Source organism: Typopeltis vanoorti, chromosome 9, assembly GCF_054136105.1.
Source record: "Typopeltis vanoorti isolate ZY-2024b chromosome 9, IOZ_Tvanoo_1.0, whole genome shotgun sequence".
NCBI lineage: Eukaryota > Metazoa > Arthropoda > Arachnida > Uropygi > Thelyphonidae > Typopeltis > Typopeltis vanoorti.
In genome coordinates, this window is record NC_143557.1 from 102488204 (window position 1) to 102514337 (window position 26134).

A 26134-nucleotide genomic window follows, 5' to 3' on the forward strand; every position below is an offset into this window, starting at 1 on the left:
TAATAGAATGCAAATGTCACGTGTATACATACAGAACACGCATGAAATTCATATTATCCACCAATGCAGGCCTCAGGACCTTCTTTCGATAGAACGTATTCCAGATCAGTTCTACATTAGTTAAGAATTTCAAATTGAGAAAGATCCCATGATTCGTATTGAACCACCAGAGAAAGGAAGCTTACAGAGAGAGTGGAAGATAGACATAATGAGCAAAATGTACTGAAGAGAGATCAATGTCAGACACAAAATGCCCCAGAAATGCAGAGTAGGAACACGTTTCAGCAAACATTTCCATGGAACGTGTTCAGTGGTAGGTGATGCACAATTAGTAAGTAAAGTATAAGTATAGTAAGTAAATTAGTCAGTAAAGTATAGTAAGTAAATTAGTCAGTAAAGTATAGTAAGTAAATTAGTAAGTAAAACATTAGTAAGTAAAGTATAATTATTAGTAGTAGTTAGTAGAAATAGTAGTAGTAGTAGTTGTTGTTGTATGAGGGTAAGGGTTACCATAATAATAATAATTTAATGAAAAGCATGTTATTATTTCTATTATATCCATAATTTTCTTTTGTTTCAAAAGCCAATAAAATAGACAACTTACACAAACACATCTCGAAATTATCAAAATTGTCATCGTTTCTGCAAATATTATCCCATCGTATGAGCTTCAGTTTCATATTACGAAAAAAAAAACAATTTTTGTTCATCCCAACTTTTTTATTTGGTGATGTTTTGCTGACGTATTTCAGAAATGAGATACTCCGTTAGTCTGTCATTAACTGCGTGTTAACTACATTTTTTAATATCCTAGTAATACTGAAATATGATATACTGCTTGCTGCACTGTAGAAATTTTTGTAATACGAATTATCGAGAAGGAAGTGATCCATCATATTCTTAGAGGAGAGTCTCAGGAAATGAGTTTATAATCTTATTCATTTCTGTTTTTCTAAATAGTCCCATATTCTGTTGGAGTTTTCTGACGCGCATAAAGGGTTTAATAAATTATATAGCTAGTCAGTTCTATCAAGACTGTGTCTCAAATTAAAGGTAAATATTTATTTTAATTTACGCTTCAGTTCATAGGAGGTAATTACTTATACTCAAATAATAGGGCAACCATATTAATGTAAGTGATCAATTCATTCATAGCAACATTAGTTCATCAAGATATTCTAAAATCAATTTGCCTTCCACTAACCGACGTTTCCCTGTTTCTGTAAGAGCATTGTTTGTAGATCAGAAGATAGTAATGTGTATATGCATGATTTATTATGTTATCTAATATTGCTTTTATAATAAAATTTTATGGGTGGCGTCATAATGAAATTAAAACAGGGAAAGCGTTTTCAGTGCAAAGGAATTTTAGTAAAATATTAAGTATTTTTAAAAAGTTAACATACGTAAATAGAAATTCTTTCGGAGGAAAGAAACTGGCATAAGAAATTTGATATTTTTAAAATAACGAAAGATTTATATAAAACCTAATTAATAATAATAATTTATGACTAAATACAGACAGATACTCTCCTATTATATAGGTGGTAGATGGAGTCGTTTGTTGTCGATATTAATAATAATTCGGAAAATTAAATAGGATAAATTGTGTTTAGTGGACTAGAATGCATTCTTGCAATGAACCCTTCGACTCTTTTGAGATGTCACGTAATAATAATACAGTATAATACGGATTACTACTTTATGGATATGTAATAAAGACAACACTTCAACGAGTTTTAATGGCAAATTATTTTTTCTCAAAATTTTCTTCAATCAGCCCACTCTATAAGCATCGCTGGATGAGCAGTGTAACCACAAATTATTTTCTTTACGATAGCAGAGTTGCATGCGTTTTTCTCTTTTTCACATTAAATACCCACCTGAACTAATACAGCACTGTTTGCCAATCAAATGAAACCAATCTCTCACTGTAAAATCTCCGGGGACATTGGGAGAATTAATACTTTCGAATGAAACGTAGAAATTAGTAAAAAAATAATATTCAATAAAGTAACACTATAGCGACACTTTCGAATAAAATTTAATTCAAAAAAATTAAATGAAACAAAAGAGGTACGTACATGCGCAAACTAACGGCTTGCTAGATCATAATGTCTCTATCTCATGAAGATAAATAAAAAAGAGGCATTGGTTTATTTAATATATAAGAAAATTTTTTAAAGTAGTTCCCTTATGAATCATCCATAAATTATCCTTTATTGTTGAAAAATATTTGGACTTTGTACATTTATATTATAAAATTAATTATAAAATCAATTATAAAATGACTATATTGACACCCATGGAGATACTAGTGAAATATTCGAAATAACGTCTACAAAAACGAATCCATATTAAGCATTTACTAATATTTTTTTTCCGAAATTTTCCTACTCTTCAGTTACTAACAAGCGGACCAGTTCAAGAAACTATGCGAGCCGTAAGGAGTTAGCAGGTCACCATATGAGAACATCTGTTCTAGCGAATCGTTACGGGTTGTTTTTTCGTATGAAAATTCAGTAGTGCGCAAAGCAATGTTACTTCGAATATGCATAGATGAAATCCGATATATTTAGTTAATTCAGTTTGTATTTACTAATTACCAGAGTTTTATCATTAACTGCAATTGATGCCCATAAAATCAGAAAAAAAAATTCCACAAGATTGGATCTTAAATATTTGGATGAATTTCAATGGTATCTTTATACGACCTATTTTGGATTGATGATGAAAGTCACTATTACAGGTTAAATGTTCGTGATGATAGTAGTTATGCCATTGAATACGTTTGATTCATTTTTAAATTCTAAATGTGAATTTAATATATATATATATATATATATATATATATATATATATATATATATATATATATATATATATATATATATATATATATATATATATATATATATATATATATATATATATATATATTAAGACTGTTTCTAATCTAGTCGTCGACCAGAAGAAATTTTTCTAAGCCTTTTTTCGACATGTTCCCGAGTTATTCGATCTCTGGCATGGGCAAGCGGGTTTTTACTCCCGGAAACTAGGTTTTTCGTCCCGTAAACTCAAGAAAATGACCGTAGAACCCACATTATCTGAGACATTAAATATATTTTTTGGGACCACGAGATGGCGGCACTTGTTGAGGCATCTCTCTTCACTGCATGCCGCTTAATTAATGATATCTTTGGGCTAGCTATCTCTGATTGGCTGGCAGTGGAGACTGAACTGCCCACTCAATCTCCAAATGTTAGATAGAGCTAAATGGCCTCGCCTACTCCGTATATACGAGAATAAAAAGTCGTTAGCTGATTTTTATGAATGACTAATAAGTATCTTGTGCAGAAATCCAGCAGGATTTCTGCACAAGATACTTATTAGTTATTCATAGAATTTGTACATGAGGATGTGCACAAATTCTCATAGAGAGATTTGAAACAAGAAAAGCCTCACTGGCTTTGTCAGTTTCCGTAGTAATAACTTCATGATGGCTCAGAACACCTAAGTATACAGAGCATTTGAAATTGCAGTTGACCATCACTTAGTTTTAAGTAGGATGAAATTGAATCAATAACCAAACTTTAGGAGCCTCAGTGGCTTTCTCTTTAGAAAAGAGGCATGTGGTGAACTTGTCTTCAAGGATAGCAAAATAACAACATCATGCTGGATAAAAGAATTTTAGGAAGCAGTCCTCGAAAAGAAGAAAGCATGCCAAATGTTATTAGCAAACATGTTAGCAGATGCTCTAAAAATAATACAGCGAAAAATGGAAGAGAGCTAAGCTACGTGTAAAAGTTATGAGAATACTTTATTAAGAATATACAAGATAATTAGATAATGAGGAAGGTGGGAAAATAATCAGACGACTACTCAAAATACTTAGAAATGAAGCAATGTAAAATTACATGAATAATAACATGTAAAAAATTAAAGTGACATGAATTCAGAAAATAAGGAATTTCTCAAGTAACCATCACATATCAAGTAAGTGTTCCTGCAAGATTTTGCAAGCACAGGGTGGCCATGAAATGACTTTCCGTCTTTGGAGGCATCTGTAGCTAAACCCCAAAACGGAATGAGACCAAATTTTATATCGAGACTTTTGAAGGCATGGAAATAATGTTTTATTCATCAAAATCGGGGTCCCCTGGATCACATGCACGATTTTCAATGTGCTGACCTTTCATGTGTAGAACAAATTGCATCTGGTGTGCGACATGCTCTACAGATGAGCGTAAGGAGTCAGACTGGATGTTCATAACAGCCCGTTTTATGTTCTCTTTCAAGACATGCAAGTTGGGAACGCCACCAACATACACAACGGATTTCAAATACCCTCACAGCCAAAAGTCACATGGAGGGATGTCCGGGATTCGAGGCGGCCATGCCGTTGGAAAGAACTAACTAATAACTCTCTCATTACTGAAATGCTGGCGTAAAAGGCGCTGTACTGAAAGTTCAATGTGTGGCCGTGCTCCATCCTGCATAAAAATCATGGAGTCCAAACATTGTCTTTGCTGCAATGCAGGAATCACAAAATTTTCCGGCATTCGTCGATAAATGTCTCCAGTAATGAAACAGGTTACAGGACCTGTAGGGGTAATACTCTCAACAACTATGGTCCTATTATTAAATTCGGATATTCAGATGCCCAAATTCTGCAGTTGTAAGTGTTAACCGACCTTCAGATAAAAATGAGCCTTATCACCCCACCCCACAATATTCTCCAAAGCCAGCATCATCGACCTCCATACTGGCAAGAAACGTTAGCGAGAAGGTCATGCACTTATCATAATCTGCGGTAGTTAGTGCTTGCACACGACTGAACATATTCGGATAGAAGTGAAGCATTTTCCTTTATGATTTTCCAGCTGTACCATAACCCATTTCACATTTGCGAGCTATGGCACGTGCGCTTGAACCAGTACTGATCCCTGTTTTGTCGCACACCGCAGTAGCAACGTCTGTTACTGCCTTTCTTGAACTGCTTTCCGTCTCCTCTGCCAGGTCTAACTCCTAGTGATCCAGTTTCTTCAAACTTCTTAATCATAGCTCTCAGTGCTACAGCTGACATAGGACCTGTACGCAGGTTATGAAGCCTTCTAAAGGCTTCATAACCTGCGTACAGGTCCTATGTCAGAACGGCCGCAACGGCATTCAACTGTTTAAGGTAAAACAACTAAACAAGTAAAGTACGCTGAGGCAAAGTAGGACGCATATTGAGCACAATTCGTCAGTCATTCGAATAACTTCCTGAACGTTCCCAATTCCTGTTTTTAATTGGAACTGGTGGCATTGCTGTCACGTACACAGTAATATTTGCTTAATCCTTTTTACCTGCGTTTTCTGCAAATATCTGACTGCTTTCGGCTCCGCCAGCACCAACATTTTCCTTATCGGCGACTTTTGGTACTAAATCTCTTTTTTTTTTTTTTGCGGAATTCATCCCCCCACAGCTGAAAATCTCAATATAAAATGTGGTCTCATTCCACGTATCAGTTTAGCCACAGACACCTCCAAAGAGGGAAAATTAATTTATGGCCACCCTGTATATTTGAAAAGAGGTTAAGTAAAATTGTGGAAGAGAAACTGTGAGAATACCAAGATAGATTTATGCAAAACAGAGGTTGTCAGTATCATATTTTCACTATACGAAATATAGCAGTATATAAAGCAGTCTTCCAGGCTTTAAGTTTTGGATCTGATTGTTAGGTGAGAAATAAATCATTTGACAAAAATTAGAGACAAAAGATATGACAGTTATGAAAAAAATTAGATTAGGGGGCCTGAACAGATGGCATCAATATCAGAATCATATTAAAAATGAAGATATTAAAAAGAACTTACACTGTTACCATTCAAGAATGTGTGAGCAGAGTTAATTTAAGGTGGTATGGTAACTTAAACAAAAAGAGAGGGGGAGGTTATTAAACCAGGTATTTGTTGGCAAGATGGAAACAAAGGAAGCCATAGAAAACCAAGAACTGGTTGGATTGATTCAACATAGAACTGGTTGGATTGATTCAGTTAGAATTGCCTTAAAATACCGAAATGTTAGACGCGACAATATTAGAGTAGTGGCAAGCAATAGTAATTTGAAGTAAACTTATTCATAGGAGAGTATATATAGTGTAATTAGTACCTAACGTAATGAGTTAGTGATGTCATAGTAGCTTGTATATCCTTGAGGATACGTATCAGGAAAGCAATGATGATGATAATGATACAGTGAAATATTCCGATACGTAACCGTTTGGATTGAATACCTGGGTTAGAGTCTCGTAAAACGATGCAAAGAGTCGCCTTCGTTTTATCTGCTTCACTGAAGATTAATTAGTAAGTCTCAAGGTCTCAATCGAAGGTGGATGTTTTGTCTTTTTTTTTTTTGTCCTCAAAACATGACAACCAAGCGATCACAAGCTATTCCATAAACATTATATATTTATTTATAAGACAGACCACCTTATACTATTAAAGTATTGTTACAGTGGCTAAGGATACTTAGAGGGGCCAAACGATCGACTGACTGGACAGTCACTACTTGGAAAAAGAAGAAGAAGAAGAAAGAACCGAAAAGTTCCTTTGGTCAGTTTCCTTTCTACTCTCAAACTTGTGCTTTGGAAGCAACACTATTTCTAAGGCTATACAAGCACCTGTATTTAGATTAATAAACTGAGATTACCATACTTTATTCTGGCTCCGATTATTTATGAGAATTTTCGCGAAATGGATGAACGTTCTTTGGATTTCAGTTTCTTTAAAATCTGTTGAGAGATCCAGGCATCATATTAATACTAATTGTTTTCGTTTCAAGGGGTTCACTTGTTGTTAACATCTATAAAAATATTTGAAGGAAAATTTGAATCTCAATATCCTCACTGTGAGTAATATTGGCTTAACATATAAACTTCAATTTAACATTAAAAAATTTACAAAGTTATAAAAGATAATTCAGATTAAAGAAATAAATGTAACAATTTTTTTGTCCCGGTTACTCTCCTATTCCCTCCGTATTAACCAGAGTATGTTGAGTAAATCAGTTATCACTATGTACTTAGGGGCAACGTACTTTGGAAATGTATGAATTTAGTCATCTTCCGTTCTGATTTTCTTCACAATCCCAGAATTCCGTTCGAGGTTTTCAGATGTAAACACAATAGAGGTTTAATAATTTAGCAATTACAGTTTTTTGTGTCACCAATTAAAGGTAAATATTTATCTCAGTTTTTATTGTCTCCTATTAAAATGGGTCTCCGTGTGGCACGGTAGGTGATACTTGCTAGCGGTAATTCTAGTTCGTGAACAGAAAGATTAACGGGTTGTTATTTGGGGTGGATCTGTGTATAATGTTTTGTGTGCAATTGAGAAGTTTGTAGGTATGCAAAGGTCGTGGTATTCTTTCCTTGGTGAACGTCGTAATCTCGCTGTACCAATTTTGTGTCATCTACACAGAATCTAGAGTTGAGTATCATTAATATTTTCTACAGAAACTTCTGTATCACTTGTGGCAACTGGTCAGGTTTAGTACTTTAATATTTGTAAAATGCTATTGAGCTGTATTAGTAATGTAAACCAGTGTTTCTTTATCTTTCTGTTATTTATGTATAAGAGGATGAGTTCGGAATTTCGGCAAGTGTTGTATAGCCACTTGTTTAAGCACCTAACAACATTAAATTATATATTATAAATATTTAGTGTAACTAACCACATTATATATATTTTATTGACAATTTCTGGATCAAATAGAAACGCTCTAAGCGGTTGAAGTTTTATTTTAATTATGTTTCATACAAAGGAAAAACAACTGAAATTTGAAATAATGATTCATAGAAAAACTATTGCAAGTAGTCTAATTACCCAAGTATATATAGTTTTGTTCTCCAATCAATAGATCGTAAATATATATATCTAGCCCATTGTGACTGGTGATGGCGAATATTTTTATGTGGAAGATGATTATGATTACCTGGTATGAACCGCTACCCTTCTTATTATAAACCTGAAGTGTCATAAGTTCTATGTTTGGTTTCTGGATCGGTTTTTCCAAAATATCTAACTATTGGTGCAATCACAAGACTATTCGATTTATAATATTTCATCGGTTGAATCATAAAAAATTAAAATACGAAACACATTTTATCGAAAAATCTCATAACTAAAAATTTAGTAATTTTAACAAGTTAAAAGAACAAAATATTTTTCAGAGGTAAGCATTTATCCTAAGAAACTTGCATTATTTTAAAAATAACGAATTGAGATAATTTCCTCACTAATGCTTGTAGCCGAACATATTCAAATCTATGCTAGTGATAAGACCTAGGATACAACTTAGCGCACTTTATATAGCATCCTGAACTTCTAGATTAGGGCTTTTCAATTAAATTAAATAAAGGTTCACCTCGACTGTTGAATAACTGGTGGGTCAATTATCGAAGCTGGAAGAATTTTCATATTTGGATGAATTTTACAAAAAAAATTAAAAAAAAACAAATTTAATTCAAAGTGATAATTTGGAATAAACATTAATATAAAGTGAAAAATAAATGAACGAATTACGTAATTTAATTGTACACCTTATTTAATCGTAGATAGATAAAACTATTATAATTAGTTTCAGATAACCATTGTATTTTATGCACAGCAGAAGATATGGAATCTGCAGTGACCACATCACCCAACAGATTAAGTCCGCTATAACGGTTGCAACCTTCCACAAACCTGGTCGTTTGCCTGAGGATATAATGGACCTGATCAGAGAGAAGAACAGAGCTAGGAAGAGATTTCGTAACACTCGCGCTCCTGAGGACAAAACAGTTCTTAATAGATTGAATGGGGCTGTAAGAGATGCACTTAAAACTCATAGAAACCAAGTTTGGCATAAAAAGTTAGCCTCTATCTCACCCATTGATCACTCTATCTGGGGGTTACTGAGAAACATCAAAAATAAAAACAGATAGCTCCCTCCATAATCTCAAATCAGGGCCTAGTCCACACAGATGCAGATAAGGCAGAAGCCATACTAAGGAATCTAGAGGAGCAGTGCAAACCTTCTTATAACAACTTAGATTTCAATCACTTGTACAAGATCCATAGACAGGTCAGACACGCATTAAATCTCCCAGATACCAGTGCTGACCATATTGCACCCACATCACCTGTTGAATTATATGATATTATTAAAAAAACTTAAGAACAATAAAGCTCCTGGACCAGACGGCATCTCAAACAAGGTGATCAAGCTGCTGCCTCTGAAAGCTGTAGTGCACATGACCAGTATAATAAATGCAATTTTAAGATTTCACTATTTTCCTTCCACCTGGAAACTGGCTGATATAATTCCTATACATAAGCCAGGCAAAGACCCACAACTACAGCAAAATTATCGTCCAATCAGTCTCATCTCCAATCTGGGTAAGGTTGCGGAGAAGGTCATCCTCTCACGACTCCAAAACTCAGTAAGTGACCTAAACATCCTCCCTAAAGAACAGTTTGGTTTTCGGCAATACCATAGTACTACCCAGCAAATCCACAGAATTGAATAATACATCACCACCAGCTACAACTGGCGCCAATGCACAGGAGCTGTTTTCCTAGACCAATCCAAAGCATTTGACAAAATCTGGCATTTTGGACTCCTACACAAACTTATTTCAGCCGGTACCTCACTAAAAATGGTTCATCTAATCCATTCATATCTTCAGAATAGATCAATGCAAGTCAAAATCAACGGTTCTATATCGTCCCAGCGCCATATCTTTGCTGGAGTGCCACAAGGATCTATACTGGCTCCATTGCTGATTTCTGTATACAAGTCAGACATCCCTCACAATCCGATGTCTTCCATTTTGGCCCTGTATGCGGACGATACATCAATACTAACCAGATCTCTCCGACCCCATTTCTTTACCAGAAAGCTTCAAGAAAACTTTCTAAAGCTGGAGGGTTGGTTCTCCAAATGGAGATTGCAAGTCAACCCCCAGAAAAGCTCAGCTGTTCTTTTCTCGAAAAGGCCAACGTCTCCTGTAGGAGATGTGTTACTATTCAATACTAAAATTCCCTGGCAGACAGAAACAAAATACTTGGGTATAATTCTCGACAAAAAGCTATCTTTCAACCAACACATCAAGTCTATGTGAGCAAAGGCATATAAAGCCATAGATCAGATCTATCCACTAATTAATAGAAATAGCAAGCTCAGCAACAGAATCAAATTGCAGCTATACCAGATGACGATTTATCCTATAATCACCTATGCCTCTCCAGCCCGGAGCCACACCTCAAATACTAACATTATCAAGATACAACGAGTGCAGAACAAGTGCTTGAGAATGATTCTGAACGCCCCGTGGTATGTTAGAAACAATCAACTTCATATACATATATTCCCTATATTTTCTCTTTTCTACAATCCTTAGCATCCAAGTTTTTCCAAAAGACATTTACACACCCCAACGATTTAGTCCAGAAAGCTGCAGCATACGAGGCAACGGACATATTCAAATATAGAAGACCAAAAGCTGTATTAGCCTCCTATAGCGATGCATAATCTCCATGCCCATTCAGGGCGAGCAAACTGCTCATAAATTTAACCCTCACTGTAACCACAACAGATAGTGGGGAATATGAAAAGCATCTTGCTACACCCCTAAAGACATAAATGTCAATTGTCAGTTGTCCATTGTATTTTGCTAGAACACCATGTCATAATCCCATATATAATAAAAATGCCATTCATTTAGTTTCATATACATAAACAAATTATTTTTAAAATGATTATCTTGTAAATGATAAAAATTCAGGAATTCTAAAATAAAAAAATAGATGTTATAAAGATAAAGAGCTTCTCTAGTGTTGAAAAATAGCTGGATTTCATACATTTACAATGAATTGTAAAATGGCTACGCAGTAACCATGAAGATGTAATATATATATATATATATATATATATATATATATATATATATATATATATGGAAAGAAATATAAATATATGGAGAGAATGGAAAGAAAAGGTTTAATGCTAAGATACTACTAGTTTCGTTGAATAAATCAACTTCTTCAGGTAAGGAATTATATAAAAAATAACAGAGACATAATAAGATTACATTATCAGATCTAGTATAAAACACAATAGTACATTTTAAAAACAGGAATGCGTGCAGGAGTTCCAAATGAATTTGACTACGTGCGTGAGCTGTCACGAGTGCGCCAATACTGGACAGCGGCAATGTGTGAGTCAGAGAGATTTTAGCTAAGGCTGTTGTTAATATGAGATGAATCGAGCGATATTGTTCTAGATTCGACAATCTTTCTTTCGAGTTCATCATAACACACATGGATATTAGAAGTTTGCGGCCAGTCTACGAGGTGTTGGCGGCCTTCATCCGAGTTAATAGGAAGAGAACGTGGCTAGAGAGAGCGCCTGGACCTGGTCCTATTGTAGGAGATGTCTCTGTCATTGCCACTGTCCAGTATTGGCGCACTCGTGACAGCTCACGCACGTAGTTAAATTCAATTGGAACTTATGCACGCATTCCTCTTTTTAAAATGTACTATTGTGTTTTATACTAGATCTGTTAATGTAATTTTATTATGTCTCTGTTATTTTTTATATAATTCTTTACCTGTGATACCTGAAAAAGTTGATTTATTCAACGAAACTAGTAGTATCTTAATATTAAACCTTTTCTTTTCCATTCTCGGTATTATAGTCATCCAAACTAATTTTTTATAACATTATCTACCGAGTAAATATGAACGATTATATATTAGTGACAAATATTTGAAAAAAAACTTCTATGAAGCCGAATTCATATGAAGCTTGCTTTATCATTATTAAACTTTTACTAATTTTTCCTACGATTTGAATACTCTTCAGCTAATAACTCGCGGAACAACTCAACCTTGTCGGAAGTAGTCTGTGTGTCACTATATGAAAACATCTGTTCTGGAGAATCGTTATTAGTTGTTTCTTGTATGAAAATTTAGTAATTCACAAAACAGTGTTTCTTCGAATATTAAATGAAATGGTTAACAACACGGTTAAATTTTCATAAATATTTATTCAGTCTGATAGATGTTTCTACCAACAATATATTTAGTTAATTTATTTTGTTTATAGTAATGAACCCCAATATTCTTTGTTACAGATGATACAACAGCTTGTGGTGTTCATTTCTATTTTCCTGTTAAGCGAAACCAAAGCCAATATTAATTGTGATATGATTCGCTCCAAAGAAAAAATTGAAGAAGGTTTCACATTGCTAAAAGATGTTTTGTCTAAAGGTATTAATAGTTTTGTTTATTTTTACACTTCTTATGACGAGTTATCATTATTAGCACCTCCCAGGATATTCTAGTTTATTTATAGCTACAATGATTTCAACCTCTGAGAAGGGACAACAATGTGTGTTAATTCTCTACTAACATAGGCAACATAAATTAAAACTAAAAGGTTGTCTTTAATTTTTCAAATTTCCACTGATTAAGCAATTTCTAATTTTTTAAATAAAAGAATAGTTCTAACGTCTTTCTGTGTCGCAAAGAGTAGAACTGCTTTTGTATGCACTTTTATTTATTTTTTTTTAATTTATTTTTTTAGAAATCGGTAGACACTCAATAGTTCGGTAAGCTCCACCTTAGTCATTGTCATTTAATTCAGAATACTTACTTAGAATTCGGGCAGTTTTGTCTGCATTGTTTTGTTTGATAAAACTGCAATTAGAAAGTCATCAGTACGATTATAAGTTTATTCTGAAAGATGTAAAAAATGTGAGCCAAATTCTGAATTCACACACTAGACAACTAATGCTATTTTTTTTCTAAGTTTGATAGAATTTCTATTATATATTTACAGCAAATCATCTTATCCACAAACCAGTGGACTGTGCAGAGGTGCTAGAAGGAGGATTCAACACTAGTGGTATATACAAGATCTGGCCTAGAAATCGGGTTATTAAAGACAGCATCGATGTCTACTGTGATATGAGTACTGATGGAGGTGGATGGACGGTAAGTACTTGATGTCATTAATGTGAAGAAATTTGAGACATTATTCTCATGGGAAAGTATTCTGATGTTTAAATGTCGTAGTGGAATTGACAGGAGGATATCGCAGAATGCAGTTAAAGGGCAATGCTACTTCATTTTTAAACTATACTTTATAATCTCTTAACATAATACACAGATTCGATGATGTTAGATCCGTAATTATGAAAAAGGTAAAACAACATTTGCATACTGATATTCACTGATGATTGACAACATCAGGAAACATGAATGCGCCGTAAGTTTTGTCTGCACTGTTCAGTATAATAAAATTGTAATTAGGACGTTATAATATGATTATGAGTTTATGTTGAAAGACGTAAAATTGTGAGCAAAATTCTGGTAATACGTATCATTTGATGGAATTGATTTTTTATTAGATGAATGGGTGGACCAAGGCTTCGGTAACGAGCTGTAGATGTGTAAGTTATCGGGACGGTTTACCTGTTTGCGGATGAATAACTGAATTTCCGGAAGGAAAAAGCAATCCACCACCCCATGATGGCTTATCATCTTTTCAAGATGATAAGCCATCTTGAAGAGCCCTGCTAAAGATTTCTCAACTCCTGGATGTGATTCGAACCCAGATGATTCCGATCAAAGTACTAATCCTCAGAGGCGTGGTTTTAATCCAGAAACTAATATATATTTTTTCATAATTACATTTAATTTTTTTAGACAGAAGTAATTAATAAATTAATATTAATATTTTCTAATAATTGAAGTTGGACTTTCCAAGATATTAACAGTAAATGAGAAAGTAATTCTCTAAATAAGTCGTCAGAGTGTTAGTGTATTTTTATGTGAATATCAACAAATGCAAATATTTATTTTCATTAACATTTCCTAATATATATATATATATATATATATATATATATATATATACACAGGTTATTCAGAGAAGAGGAGATTTTGGACGAGAGAAAGATTATTTTTACAAAGACTGGGAGGAATATAAAAACGGCTTTGGAGATATTGATCGAGACTTCTGGTTAGGTAAAAAGACGTTTAGAATTTGTTAACTTAAAATTGTTATCCAAATAGAAATGATTAACGAAGCTATTAACGTAATCTAACTATGAAAATATAGTATATTGTATTATACTTAATATGTCATTTATAATAGCGTTTTAAATACTTTTTAAGAAAATTGAATATAATTTAGCACAATATAAATATAGTGATAATACAAAAATAATATAAATTATTATAGAATACGACCGAGAGAGAGACGAGAGTCTTTTAATTTGCTTGTAAATCAGGATATATTTTTATCCAACACAGATAACATAAATTCATTAGAATCTGCTACGTAATATGCTGACTAAATGCATTTTTTCCAGGTAACAATAAGATACACGCGTTATCTGAACAGAGAAAGAATTCCATTAGATTTGATCTTAAAGATATGGAAGGTAATTCCAGGTTTGCCGTGTACGATCAGTTTTGGATTGAAGGCGAAGAAAATTATTATATACTGCACGTAGGCGATTACACAGGAGATGCCGGTAAGTCAGTTGATGAAATATTTACTGTTAGGTTGGAGATATATGGAAGGCAAACTTTCTGCATCGATTTGTAAAAGAGGTGAATTGATGTTACTTTAACAAAGAATATAACAGTTATTATAACAGAAGGATACGATAATGAAATTATGCGCAATGATTATCTAATTTATTACGGTTGTACAGGCCATTAAGTCTGCATTGCGGTTACTTAATAAGCTATAAGTAAGAATTACTTATTGCTTATTAACTCAAAGCACTTATAATAGTGAATTTCGTGTCGGACTGTGATGTAGGGTTGGTTTTTCTCCGAGTGCTTAGGTTTCCATTTGCAAAACTCTAACCTTCCGATATGCATCTACAGTATATTTGAATTACTTTTAATATAAATTCTACATCCGTATAGAAACGAATCGCAAAATCGAATTCCAGTTTTGTTTATTTTGCTTTTTAATTATTAGTGGCTAAAACTCCATAAAATGAAGGATTTGGGTATTTTGTTAAGAAAATTACTGTTTACTTATTTTATAAAATTAATGTATATTTTTACCCAATGTAGTTTTGTAAATAATCTACTTTTAAATTTTCTTGCTTTTTTGAATATTAATTGTTTATTCAGAATAATTAATTTAATAAATTTAGATAAAATAATTTAAGAAATATTAAGAAAATAATTATTTCAAATCTGTATCAACTTGCAAAAAATATTGGAAAACACCATAAAATTTAACAATGAATTAAGAATAAAATAAAATCAATGAACAGTAGTTAAAAACTGAATACGAAATACGGTAATTAATATTTCGCAATACTACTGGAAATTGAAGCAGTCCTAAAAAAGCACATCCATCTTTATAGAAACAATTGAGCCATTGTTTAAATTGTAATTTTATACGCTACGATCATTCAAAGTGTATTATTATTATTCTGTTGGTAACGTGTATTACTATCTGTTTTGTCTGCAACAATGCTTTGTTTCCACAGGCAATTCTTTTCGTCCTCATAATGGGAAAAAGTTCTCCACGAAGGACAGAGATAACGATATTTGGGACAAACACTGCGCTCAATCATTTCGTGGTGCCTGGTGGTATTATGACTGTCATTCGTCCAATATCAACGGGCAATATCTAAAGGGAAATCATACAAGTTACGCTGATGGAATCAACTGGGGAGGATGGAAAGGAAATCACTATTCGCTTGCCAGCACTGAGATGAAGATTCGACCTGCCAATTTCAGGATAGTTCAAGAAGAAATCATCCCACAATAACTAGTTCGTCGATTTTGAATCTCCCTTCCCTATAAGTTTAAGTAAAATCTGTCACATTAAATCGGTATTATTTTTGATTTTTTGGTGAACAAGTTCCTTTTGTTCATGAAATCAGGCAGTTTTAATGGATTGAATACTAAGAATAAAACATATTGTTTACCCTGATTAATAATAGTTGTTTACTTTCCCCTGTTGTAAACATTAATAAAATGCAGTAATGTTCTTATTTTAGAATAACAGTTGCATCCTTTCTATTTGTCTTATAATTTTACAATTACAATCTTAACACTTTGCATCTGGGTTTAAAAAAATAAGAAAAATCGCAGAGTTTTTGCTTCAAAAAATATGATTAAATGTCTCTCTGAGATCTACACCAGCATAATCTTTCTGGTTTAACGGGAGATGTTCATCTTCAGAAATACGTTACGTAAACCCACACATACACAGACACGCACACATTGCTGGCCTTACTGTGATAGTGATTAGCTATAAAACAGACTACTGAACACCACAAAAATAGTTATATTGCCAACTAATAAAGGAAATGGTGCAGTAAAAATGATATTCATATGATTAATGATAATGTTGAGAAAACGAAATTTTAGAAGGATTTCCCGCAGTTTTCGAACTCACCTTGATATTCATAAAATAATTAAAGGAGAGTACGAAAAGAAGAATCGAAACACGAAATACTATTACAAATATAATCATATGTTACTATGTGGAAAAATTCTAAAGAAAAAGAAATTATCTAACGCAGTTAATAATTCAGAATCACATTTATGATTACTGGCATTCTCAGAGAACCTTCTGCTTTGATTACAGGTGTTCGAATTATGCCATACAGTGAACAATTCCATAATTATACAGAAGATTTAGTGGGAATTATTCAGGTGTTGTTTTGACATCGAATGTAAAATTAAATGTAAAAAATAAGTTAATCGACTTAAATATAAATACACGTTTAACCTAATTCACGCTTAAATTGAGGGATGCTTTATTCAAAATTATATCATCGGAAAAGCAAGTAATGCAAACCTAGTGAAACAAATGTCTAACTTGAATTTTAATATTATGAATAAATTGTAATCAAATTGATCAATAAATCTGCAATATTCACATGGAGATGAGAGAACTGGGAGTGATTGTAGACAAGGACCTAACATTTCGGGGACATGTTACAAAATTGTGAAGACCACACAGCGGATAATGGGAGTGATGCAGAGGATATTGACGTGTAGAAGTAAGGATGTCATGGTTCCTTTGTATAAGACTTTTATCAGGCCACATATGGATTACTGTGCACAGATCTGGTCACCTGGTTTTCAAAAATATGAAGATGCGTTGGAAAAAGTTCAGAGGCGATTGACTAAGGTGGTTTATGGTCTCTGGAATGTAGAGTATGAAGACAGATTTACAAAATGCAATTTACAGAAATTGATGGATAGAAGAAGGAGGAGGATATAATCGAGACATATAAGCATACACGTATACCAGATTTTAATGATCTTTGTAAGTCATCTTCTGATGTAGCTAATACTATTTGATCATCTGCAAAATAGTAGTGTATCTATCTTCATTTGCGGAGTCATTTGTATACCAAATGGGTTATGCTGTTTCCAGATTGTTATTATTTCATTTATATATATATTGAAAAGCAGAGGTGAGAGGGTACATCCTTGTCGTATATATATATCTCTTGATATATCTTTCCATTCTGAGGTGTGTTCTAATTTAACTGCTATTTTATTTCCTGTATATATTTCTTGAATAGATTGCAAAAGTTGGTTTGGTATGTTTAAATCGGTTAATATTTTAAACAATTTTTGTCTACTAATTTTGTCAAAGGCTTTTTCATAATCAATAAACGCCACGTGTGTTTCTTTTTGAAATTCTCTTCTCTTTTCTATTAATAATTTTAAAGTAAAAATTGGATCTATACAGGATCGGCCTTTTCGGAAACCGTTTTGTTCTTCTAGTAATTTGTTTTTCTACAATGCTGCTTAGTTTATCTTTCAATATTCCTGCATATATTTTATATCCTGTATTCAGCAGGCTAATTCCCCTATAATTATTGCAATTGTCTTTATTTCCTTTTTTATAGATTGGGATAATCAGTGCTTTTTTCCAAGAGTTAGGGGTTTTTCCGGAAATCCAAACCATATTAAAAATTTCAGAAATCTTTCATTAAATTTTTCACCTGCATTTTTGTATAGTTCTATATTTATATTGTCTTCTCCTGGCGTTTTCCTATTTTTCATCTTCTTTATTATATTTTTCAGTTCTAACATTGTGATATTTTCTATTAGGTGATTCTTTGTCTTATAAAATTTTAATTCATTGTTCTCATCTGTCCAGAGATTTTGGAAATAGGTCACCCGTTTTTCTAAATCTATTGTTTGTATTTTTATCTTTCTTTTATTTCTTTATTCGCGTATTTTATTACTTTATAGGTTTTGGGTTGTGGCTTAAATAAAGCGTTTTCTAGTTCTGTTACGAAACTGTTCCATCTTTCTCTATGTTTTTTCCTTAGTTCTCGTTTTGCAATTGAACAGTTTCTTTTATACTCTATTTCTGCTTCTATTGTTTTGGAATTTAACCATTTCTGGTAACTGTCTTTTTTGGTTTTTATTATATTTTCTATTTCTTTGTTCCAGTCTCGTAGTCCTCTTTTTCTAATCCATTTGTGCTTTATTCCTAAGGTTTCTGTTGCTGCTTTTGTGAGAATTTGTTTCAAATTTTCCCATTCATCTTCTATATCACTTGATTCATGTGTGGTTTCTGTTTTTAAGTTTGTGCATTTTTGATATTGTAGTCTGACTTAAGGATCCTGTAATGAAGAAATTTTGTAGCTTGGCTGGTAAGAATTTTCAATTCTATGTGTTTTTAGCCACTTTGGTTTAAAACGAATTTTTGCTGATACCATATAATGATCAGAGTTTAATTCAAAGCCTCGATATGCTCTTACGTCTAAAATTAACTCCACTAATTTAAAATTAGTGATAACGTAGTCAATTACTGATTTGTATCCTCTAGCTGACCAAGTATATTTATGTATTTCCTTGTGTTTAAACATTGAATTCATTATTCTCATATTATTATAAATGTCAAAATCGCGCAATCTGCGACCATTTTGATTACATGTATCTTCGCCAAATTTACCTATGCTTGTTTTGTATTTTTGTTTCCTATTCTGGCATTTAAGTGGCATTCTGTAATTCTATAGCATTCTGTAATTCTTTATAAAATATATTACTGTCTTCTTCTTTTTCCCTCTTCTGGTGCATATGCACCAATTATTGTTATGTGGCCTCTTAATATCTTGAGTCTAATTTCTATTAGTCTTTCATTCAAATAGTTGTAATATACAATATTGTTCTTTAGCGATTTATGTACCATAATCATTATACCTGCTTTTGCTCTTTCTTCTTTTTTTACCCCACTGTAGATTTGTATATAGTGGTTTGTTTCTTGTGTACCTTTTTGTTTTTTCTTTGTTTCTGTTACTATACATATCTTTATGTTAGCTTGGTTTAGTTGTTTATCAAGTTCTTCTTTGTGTGCAATGATTCTCACATTCCATGTTGCAATCTTCATTATGTGTTCCTTTTTCCAATTTCGTTTACCGTTTCCTGGGTTGTTGTCTTTTCCCTGACAGTCCGTCCGGATTTTCTTTGCATGAAACTTGAAAGTATTTTGAAATTCCCCAGGGCAGGTTACTAACCTGTCGCTGGGTAAGTCCAGTGGTAGTGCTGAATGATATAATCACGTAATCACAAGAAAGATATTTATTTAACCAAATATTTCGGTCTGGAAATAGCAGACCATCGTCGGTGGTATTACAAGAACAGTTTAAAAAATATACAAGCTAGAATACTAACAATAGATCGTTGAAATTAGAACATGCCGCGTGATGTTATATCACTAAGTATGAAACGAAATATTTTGAAGTAGAAACATGATTGAATTTGCTATTAAAAAAAAAAAAAAAAAAAAAAAAAATTAATGAGTAATCTTGATTAGGCTTTCCCAGATTTTTGATATAGATATGCAGTCATTACGATTCAGGTTGGGATGATGGAGCAAGGCCTCCACGCTTTCCTTGAACAAACGTTCGAACCTGTAACGGGATCTATGTAAGAGGCGCGTCTTGGACCAAAGGATGCTGTGGTCAGTTTCAATCCCGTGTTGAGCCAAACCAGACTTTTCAGGTTTATTGTGAAGAATGGATGATTGATGTTCTTGGATTCTTTTTTCAAGAGAACGTCCAGTCTGTCCAAAGTAAGAGAGATCACAGTTGCAAGGAATTTGATAAACTCCAGGAAGAGATAAAGTTGAGCGTTTGTCTTTAGGAGAAGGAAAATGAGAAGACAATTTGTTAATAAGAGAATACGTAGCTGTTAAATCATATTTCTTCAAAATTCTTGCGATAGGTTCTGAAATACCGGAGATATAAGGAATAGGTACTCGACGTATTGAATCTTTGTTGTTTTGTGGAGGATTATAAGATGTAAGAAGACGTTGAATACTTTTTTCAGAAAAGCCATTGAGTTTCATGTGTTGCTGGATAGTAGAAAGTTCTTTCTGTAGATAATCAAAAGTAGAACAATTAGTTTTGGCTCTTTTGATGAGACATTTTATAATTCCTGTTTTATGACATGGATGATGGGCTGATTCTTTCAGAATATAACGACCTGTGAATGTTGGTTTCCTGTATACTGTAGTTGTAAGAATATTTGAAGATGATCGGATGAGGAGAACGTCTAAAAAAGATAACTGGTTGTTTTCTTCTAATTCCATAGTAAACTTTATGCGATGATGTAAGGAATTAATACTGTTTAAAAAGGAAGATAAAGTGTTTTTACTGTGAGGCCAAATAGCAAATATGTCATCTATATATCTTACCCAAAAAGATGGTAGAGGGAAACTAGATGTGAAGAGGACTTTTTCTAAATGTTCTAAATAAAAGTTGGCTAAAGCTGGAGAAAGAGGACTTCCCATGGCTGTTCCTTCTACTTGGCTATAAAATTTGTTTTGATTTTGACATATGAAATAACCAGAATGTATAACGAAATCGAATAGTTTTATAATATCTTGAGGAAAGATGTCAGCAAGTAGTTTTAAAGTTTCCTTAAGAGGTACATTGGTGTATAAAGATTCTATATCAAAACTAACCATAAGATCTGTAGGTTGTAATGAGACATCTTTTAATTTTTCTAAGAAATCTGAGGAGTTTTTTAAAAAAGAACTCGAGTTGCCAATGTAAGATTTCAGTAATTTAGCTAGATATTTGGCTATACGGTAAGTAGGAGAATCAATGCAATCTACTATTGGACGAAGAGGATAGTCAATCTTATGGATTTTTGGAAGGCCATAAAATCTAGGAGGTCTTGCAAAATGAGTTTTAAGTCTTTCAATTGTGTCTTTATCCAAACTGATGACTTCATCAAGGAGAGAATTTAATTTCTTTAGTTGTCTGTTGGTTGGATTATAATCAATTCCTTGATATGTGGAGCGATCTCGAAGCAAAAGAGAAAGTTTTCTTCTGTAATTTACTGAGTCTATAACTACTGTTGCTTTTCCCTTGTCAGCTTTAGTGATAATGAGGTGATTATTTTTTCTCAAGGACTGTAAAGATTTCATTTCAGAAGGAGATATGTTAGAAGGAGGAAGTTTAGCCTTAAGTAGAGAAGAAGCGACTTCTAGGCGAAGAGCATTAGCTTTATCGCTGGTTAGATGATTAAGATTCCTTTCAATGTTAACTAGGAAATCTAGATATGGTATTTTATTTGGAACAATAGAAAAATCATGTCCTTTTGAAAGGATGAGGGTTTCGCTTTTAGTCAAAAGACGTCCGGATATATTTACAATCCAATTATCTGGAGTTATGAATGGCTTGGATTGTTTAGACGAAAGAGCCTCATATTTACGGTTAAGATGTTGACTTAGTTTATTATAAGCACGTTGAGTAGAACGTTTAGCTACATTTAGAACTATGTGAGAAAGATGTGGATCCAAATTTGTGGATATATAGGTGCGTAAATCAGAAGTCTGATGACTGTGAATAGCAAGATCACGTTTAGCAGCTTTAAGTTGATTACGGATTAGAGATAAACTTGTGTTCCGGTAAATATTATGAGCTCCAGGAGATTTTATTGTTTCTTTAATCTTAGCGAAATTGGGAATAATCTTGTTGTCGCGGCACTTTTTTAAGAAATTAATCTTTGCTCGTAACCTACCTTGTATCCTTAAAACAACAAATTCTTATCCTTCACGGGGAAAATGCTACCAAAATAACTGGTAAATTAGGAAAACTTTCAGTTATACAAGGTAGGTTACGAGCAAAGATTAATTTCTTAAAAAAGTGCCGCGACAACAAGATTATTCCCAATTTCGCTAAGATTAAAGAAACAATAAAATCTCCTGGAGCTCATAATATTTACCGGAACACAAGTTTATCTCTAATCCGTAATCAACTTAAAGCTGCTAAACGTGATCTTGCTATTCACAGTCATCAGACTTCTGATTTACGCACCTATATATCCACAAATTTGGATCCACATCTTTCTCACATAGTTCTAAATGTAGCTAAACGTTCTACTCAACGTGCTTATAATAAACTAAGTCAACATCTTAACCGTAAATATGAGGCTCTTTCGTCTAAACAATCCAAGCCATTCATAACTCCAGATAATTGGATTGTAAATATATCCGGACGTCCTTTGACTAAAAGCGAAACCCTCATCCTTTCAAAAGGACATGATTTTTCTATTGTTCCAAATAAAATACCATATCTAGATTTCCTAGTTAACATTGAAAGGAATCTTAATCATCTAACCAGCGATAAAGCTAATGCTCTTCGCCTAGAAGTCGCTTCTTCCCTACTTAAGGCTAAACTTCCTCCTTCTAACATATCTCCTTCTGAAATGAAATCTTTACAGTCCTTGAGAAAAAATAATCACCTCATTATCACTAAAGCTGACAAGGGAAAAGCAACAGTAGTTATGGACTCAGTAAATTACAGAAGAAAACTTTCTCTTTTGCTTCGAGATCGCTCCACATATCAAGAAATTGATTATAATCCAACCAACAGACAACTAAAGAAATTAAATTCTCTCCTTGATGAAGTCATCAGTTTGGATAAAGACACAATTGAAAGACTTAAAACTCATTTTGCAAGACCTCCTAGATTTTATGGCCTTCCAAAAATCCATAAGATTGACTATCCTCTTCGTCCAATAGTAGATTGCATTGATTCTCCTACTTACCGTATAGCCAAATATCTAGCTAAATTACTGAAATCTTACATTGGCAACTCGAGTTCTTTTTTAAAAAACTCCTCAGATTTCTTAGAAAAATTAAAAGATGTCTCATTACAACCTACAGATCTTATGGTTAGTTTTGATATAGAATCTTTATACACCAATGTACCTCTTAAGGAAACTTTAAAACTACTTGCTGACATCTTTCCTCAAGATATTATAAAACTATTCGATTTCGTTATACATTCTGGTTATTTCATATGTCAAAATCAAAACAAATTTTATAGCCAAGTAGAAGGAACAGCCATGGGAAGTCCTCTTTCTCCAGCTTTAGCCAACTTTTATTTAGAACATTTAGAAAAAGTCCTCTTCACATCTAGTTTCCCTCTACCATCTTTTTGGGTAAGATATATAGATGACATATTTGCTATTTGGCCTCACAGTAAAAACACTTTATCTTCCTTTTTAAACAGTATTAATTCCTTACATCATCGCATAAAGTTTACTATGGAATTAGAAGAAAACAACCAGTTATCTTTTTTAGACGTTCTCCTCATCCGATCATCTTCAAATATTCTTACAACTACAGTATACAGGAAACCAACATTCACAGGTCGTTATATTCTGAAAGAATCAGCCCATCATCCATGTCATAAAACAGGAATTATAAAATGTCTCATCAAAAGAGCCAAAACTAATTTTTCTACTTTTGATTATCTACAGAAAGAACTTTCTACTATCCAGCAACACATGAAACTCAATGGCTTTTCTGAAAAAAGTATTCAACGTCTTCTTACATCTTATAATCCTCCACAAAACAACAAAGATTCAATACGTCGAGTACCTATTCCTTATATCTCCGGTATTTCAGAACCTATCGCAAGAATTTTGAAGAAATATGATTTAACAGCTACGTATTCTCCTATTAACAAATTGTCTTCTCATTTTCCTTCTCCTAAAGACAAACGCTCAACTTTATCTCTTCCTGGAGTTTATCAAATTCCTTGCAACTGTGATCTCTCTTACTTTGGACAGACTGGACGTTCTCTTGAAAAAAGAATCCAAGAACATCAATCATCCATTCTTCACAATAAACCTGAAAAGTCTGGTTTGGCTCAACACGGGATTGAAACTGACCACAGCATCCTTTGGTCCAAGACGCGCCTCTTACATAGATCCCGTTACAGGTTCGAACGTTTGTTCAAGGAAAGCGTGGAGGCCTTGCTCCATCATCCCAACCTGAATCGTAATGACTGCATATCTATATCAAAAATCTGGGAAAGCCTAATCAAGATTACTCATTAATTTTTTTTTTTTTTTTTTAATAGAAAATTCAATCATGTTTCTACTTCAAAATATTTCGTTTCATACTTAGTGATATAACATCACGCGGCATGTTCTAATTTCAACGATCTATTGTTAGTATTCTAGCTTGTATATTTTTTAAACTGTTCTTGTAATACCACCTACGATGGTCTGCTATTTCCAGACCGAAATATTTGGTTAAATAAATATCTTTCTTGTGATTACGTGATTATATCATTCAGTCTTATGTCGCAAGTATCCTTAAAACAACAAAGTGGTAGGGCTGCTACCTAACGCCTCTGGACAGGCAGATCTAACAGCATTTACTCTGTTAGGGTGTTAAGGTTATACCGCCCATACTCGGTCGCCAGTGCCTCGTTTGTACTTTTAGAACAGGATGGACCACGGGAAGGTGAGGTTGACATTTGAGTGGGAGAGGCAATGTATTGCGCTTCACCACCCCTTCCACCCCCAAAACAAAAAAAAAAAATACAAAAGGAGATATTAAACAGAAAATAAAAGATACGTACTCTAAAATTGAGAAGATGTGTACTGTAAATCCTCTGTGGCTGAAACGAAAAAAAAAAAATTAATAATCAGTGAAGAGAAATAATACAAAATTTTTTTGAAGGTAATAGTTAAATTATCTCTGATAAAAGCATAAATACGATATCTTAGACCGAAAAAACGAGACTAACAAATTGAGAAAATCAACTACGACCTCCTTCAAAATAGTTCCCTTCCGAGTTGTCACAACCGCATACGATGCTGCCAACGTTCAAAACATTCTGCAGATCATTTTCGGAAAGGCTGTTGAGGATTCCGTCGTTTTTGCTTTCGCATCTTCTACCCACCAAAAATGGGTTCCGCTGGCACCGATTGATCTTTGGGAAGAGGCAGAAGTCGCAAGGAGACAGGTCTGGCGAATAAGTTGGGTGCTGAAGCACAGTGATGTTGTGATGAGCTAAAAACTGCTTCACAGGCAAGGAGGTGTGGGCTGACGCGTTGTCTTGGTCAAAATCCAACCGCTTCTCCACAATTCTGGTTATTTTCTTCTCACGCGCTCGAGCAATTTCGTTAAGATTTCAAGGTAATACTGCTGATATACCGTGTGGCCACTGGGAACCCATTCCCATTACAATACCCTGGATATAGAAGAAAACAATCAACATGGCCTTGAACTTCGAGCTATTGTACTTATACATTTTTTTTTTTTTTTTTGGTCATGGAAATGTTGCTGCATCCACTGCATTAATTGTCGCTTTGTTTCCTGATCATACGCAAATATCCAAGTTTAAAAAAAAAATAAATAAATAAATAAATTTTAGCCTTACGGAATTCAACAAATCTGGTTCATCCTTAATGCATTGCAAAAGGTCCAAACACAGTTCCTTGAGATGTTCTTTTGGTTCATCGGATAACATTTTTGAAACCATGTTTGCACAAACATTTTCATGTTCAATTCTTCCGTTAAAATGCGTGAACAGTTTACCTGTTAAACGAATTTTCCCTGTACAGGTACAGCTCGAACACCCAACCTTCTATCTTGTCGAATCACATCTCGCACTTTTTTTTTTTTTTTTTAATGTTGTCATCGGTAACTGCTGTGCTTAAGCAGCCTTGCCGATCATCATCTTTCAACCTTTCTCTGCCTTCCGAAAATCGTTTGTGCCATTCAAAAAGAAGTGTGCGCGAGACATGCACTCTTCACCGTAATCCTCTGTCAATAAAT

At 33.5% G+C, this 26134-nt stretch overlaps 1 protein-coding gene across 1 annotated transcript; it reads left to right on the forward strand.

Moving 5' to 3' along the window:
• Positions 1–933: 933 nt before the first annotated feature.
• On the forward strand, positions 934–15931 carry LOC150103340 (techylectin-5A-like). The gene is made up of 6 exons (XM_090398167.1): positions 934–1053; positions 12162–12297; positions 12869–13023; positions 13953–14058; positions 14406–14570; positions 15552–15931. Exons 2-6 carry the CDS (start codon positions 12162–12164, stop codon positions 15833–15835), a joined length of 846 nt encoding a protein of 281 aa, XP_090254293.1. The 5' UTR covers positions 934–1053; the 3' UTR covers positions 15836–15931.
• Positions 15932–26134: the final 10203 nt, after the last annotated feature.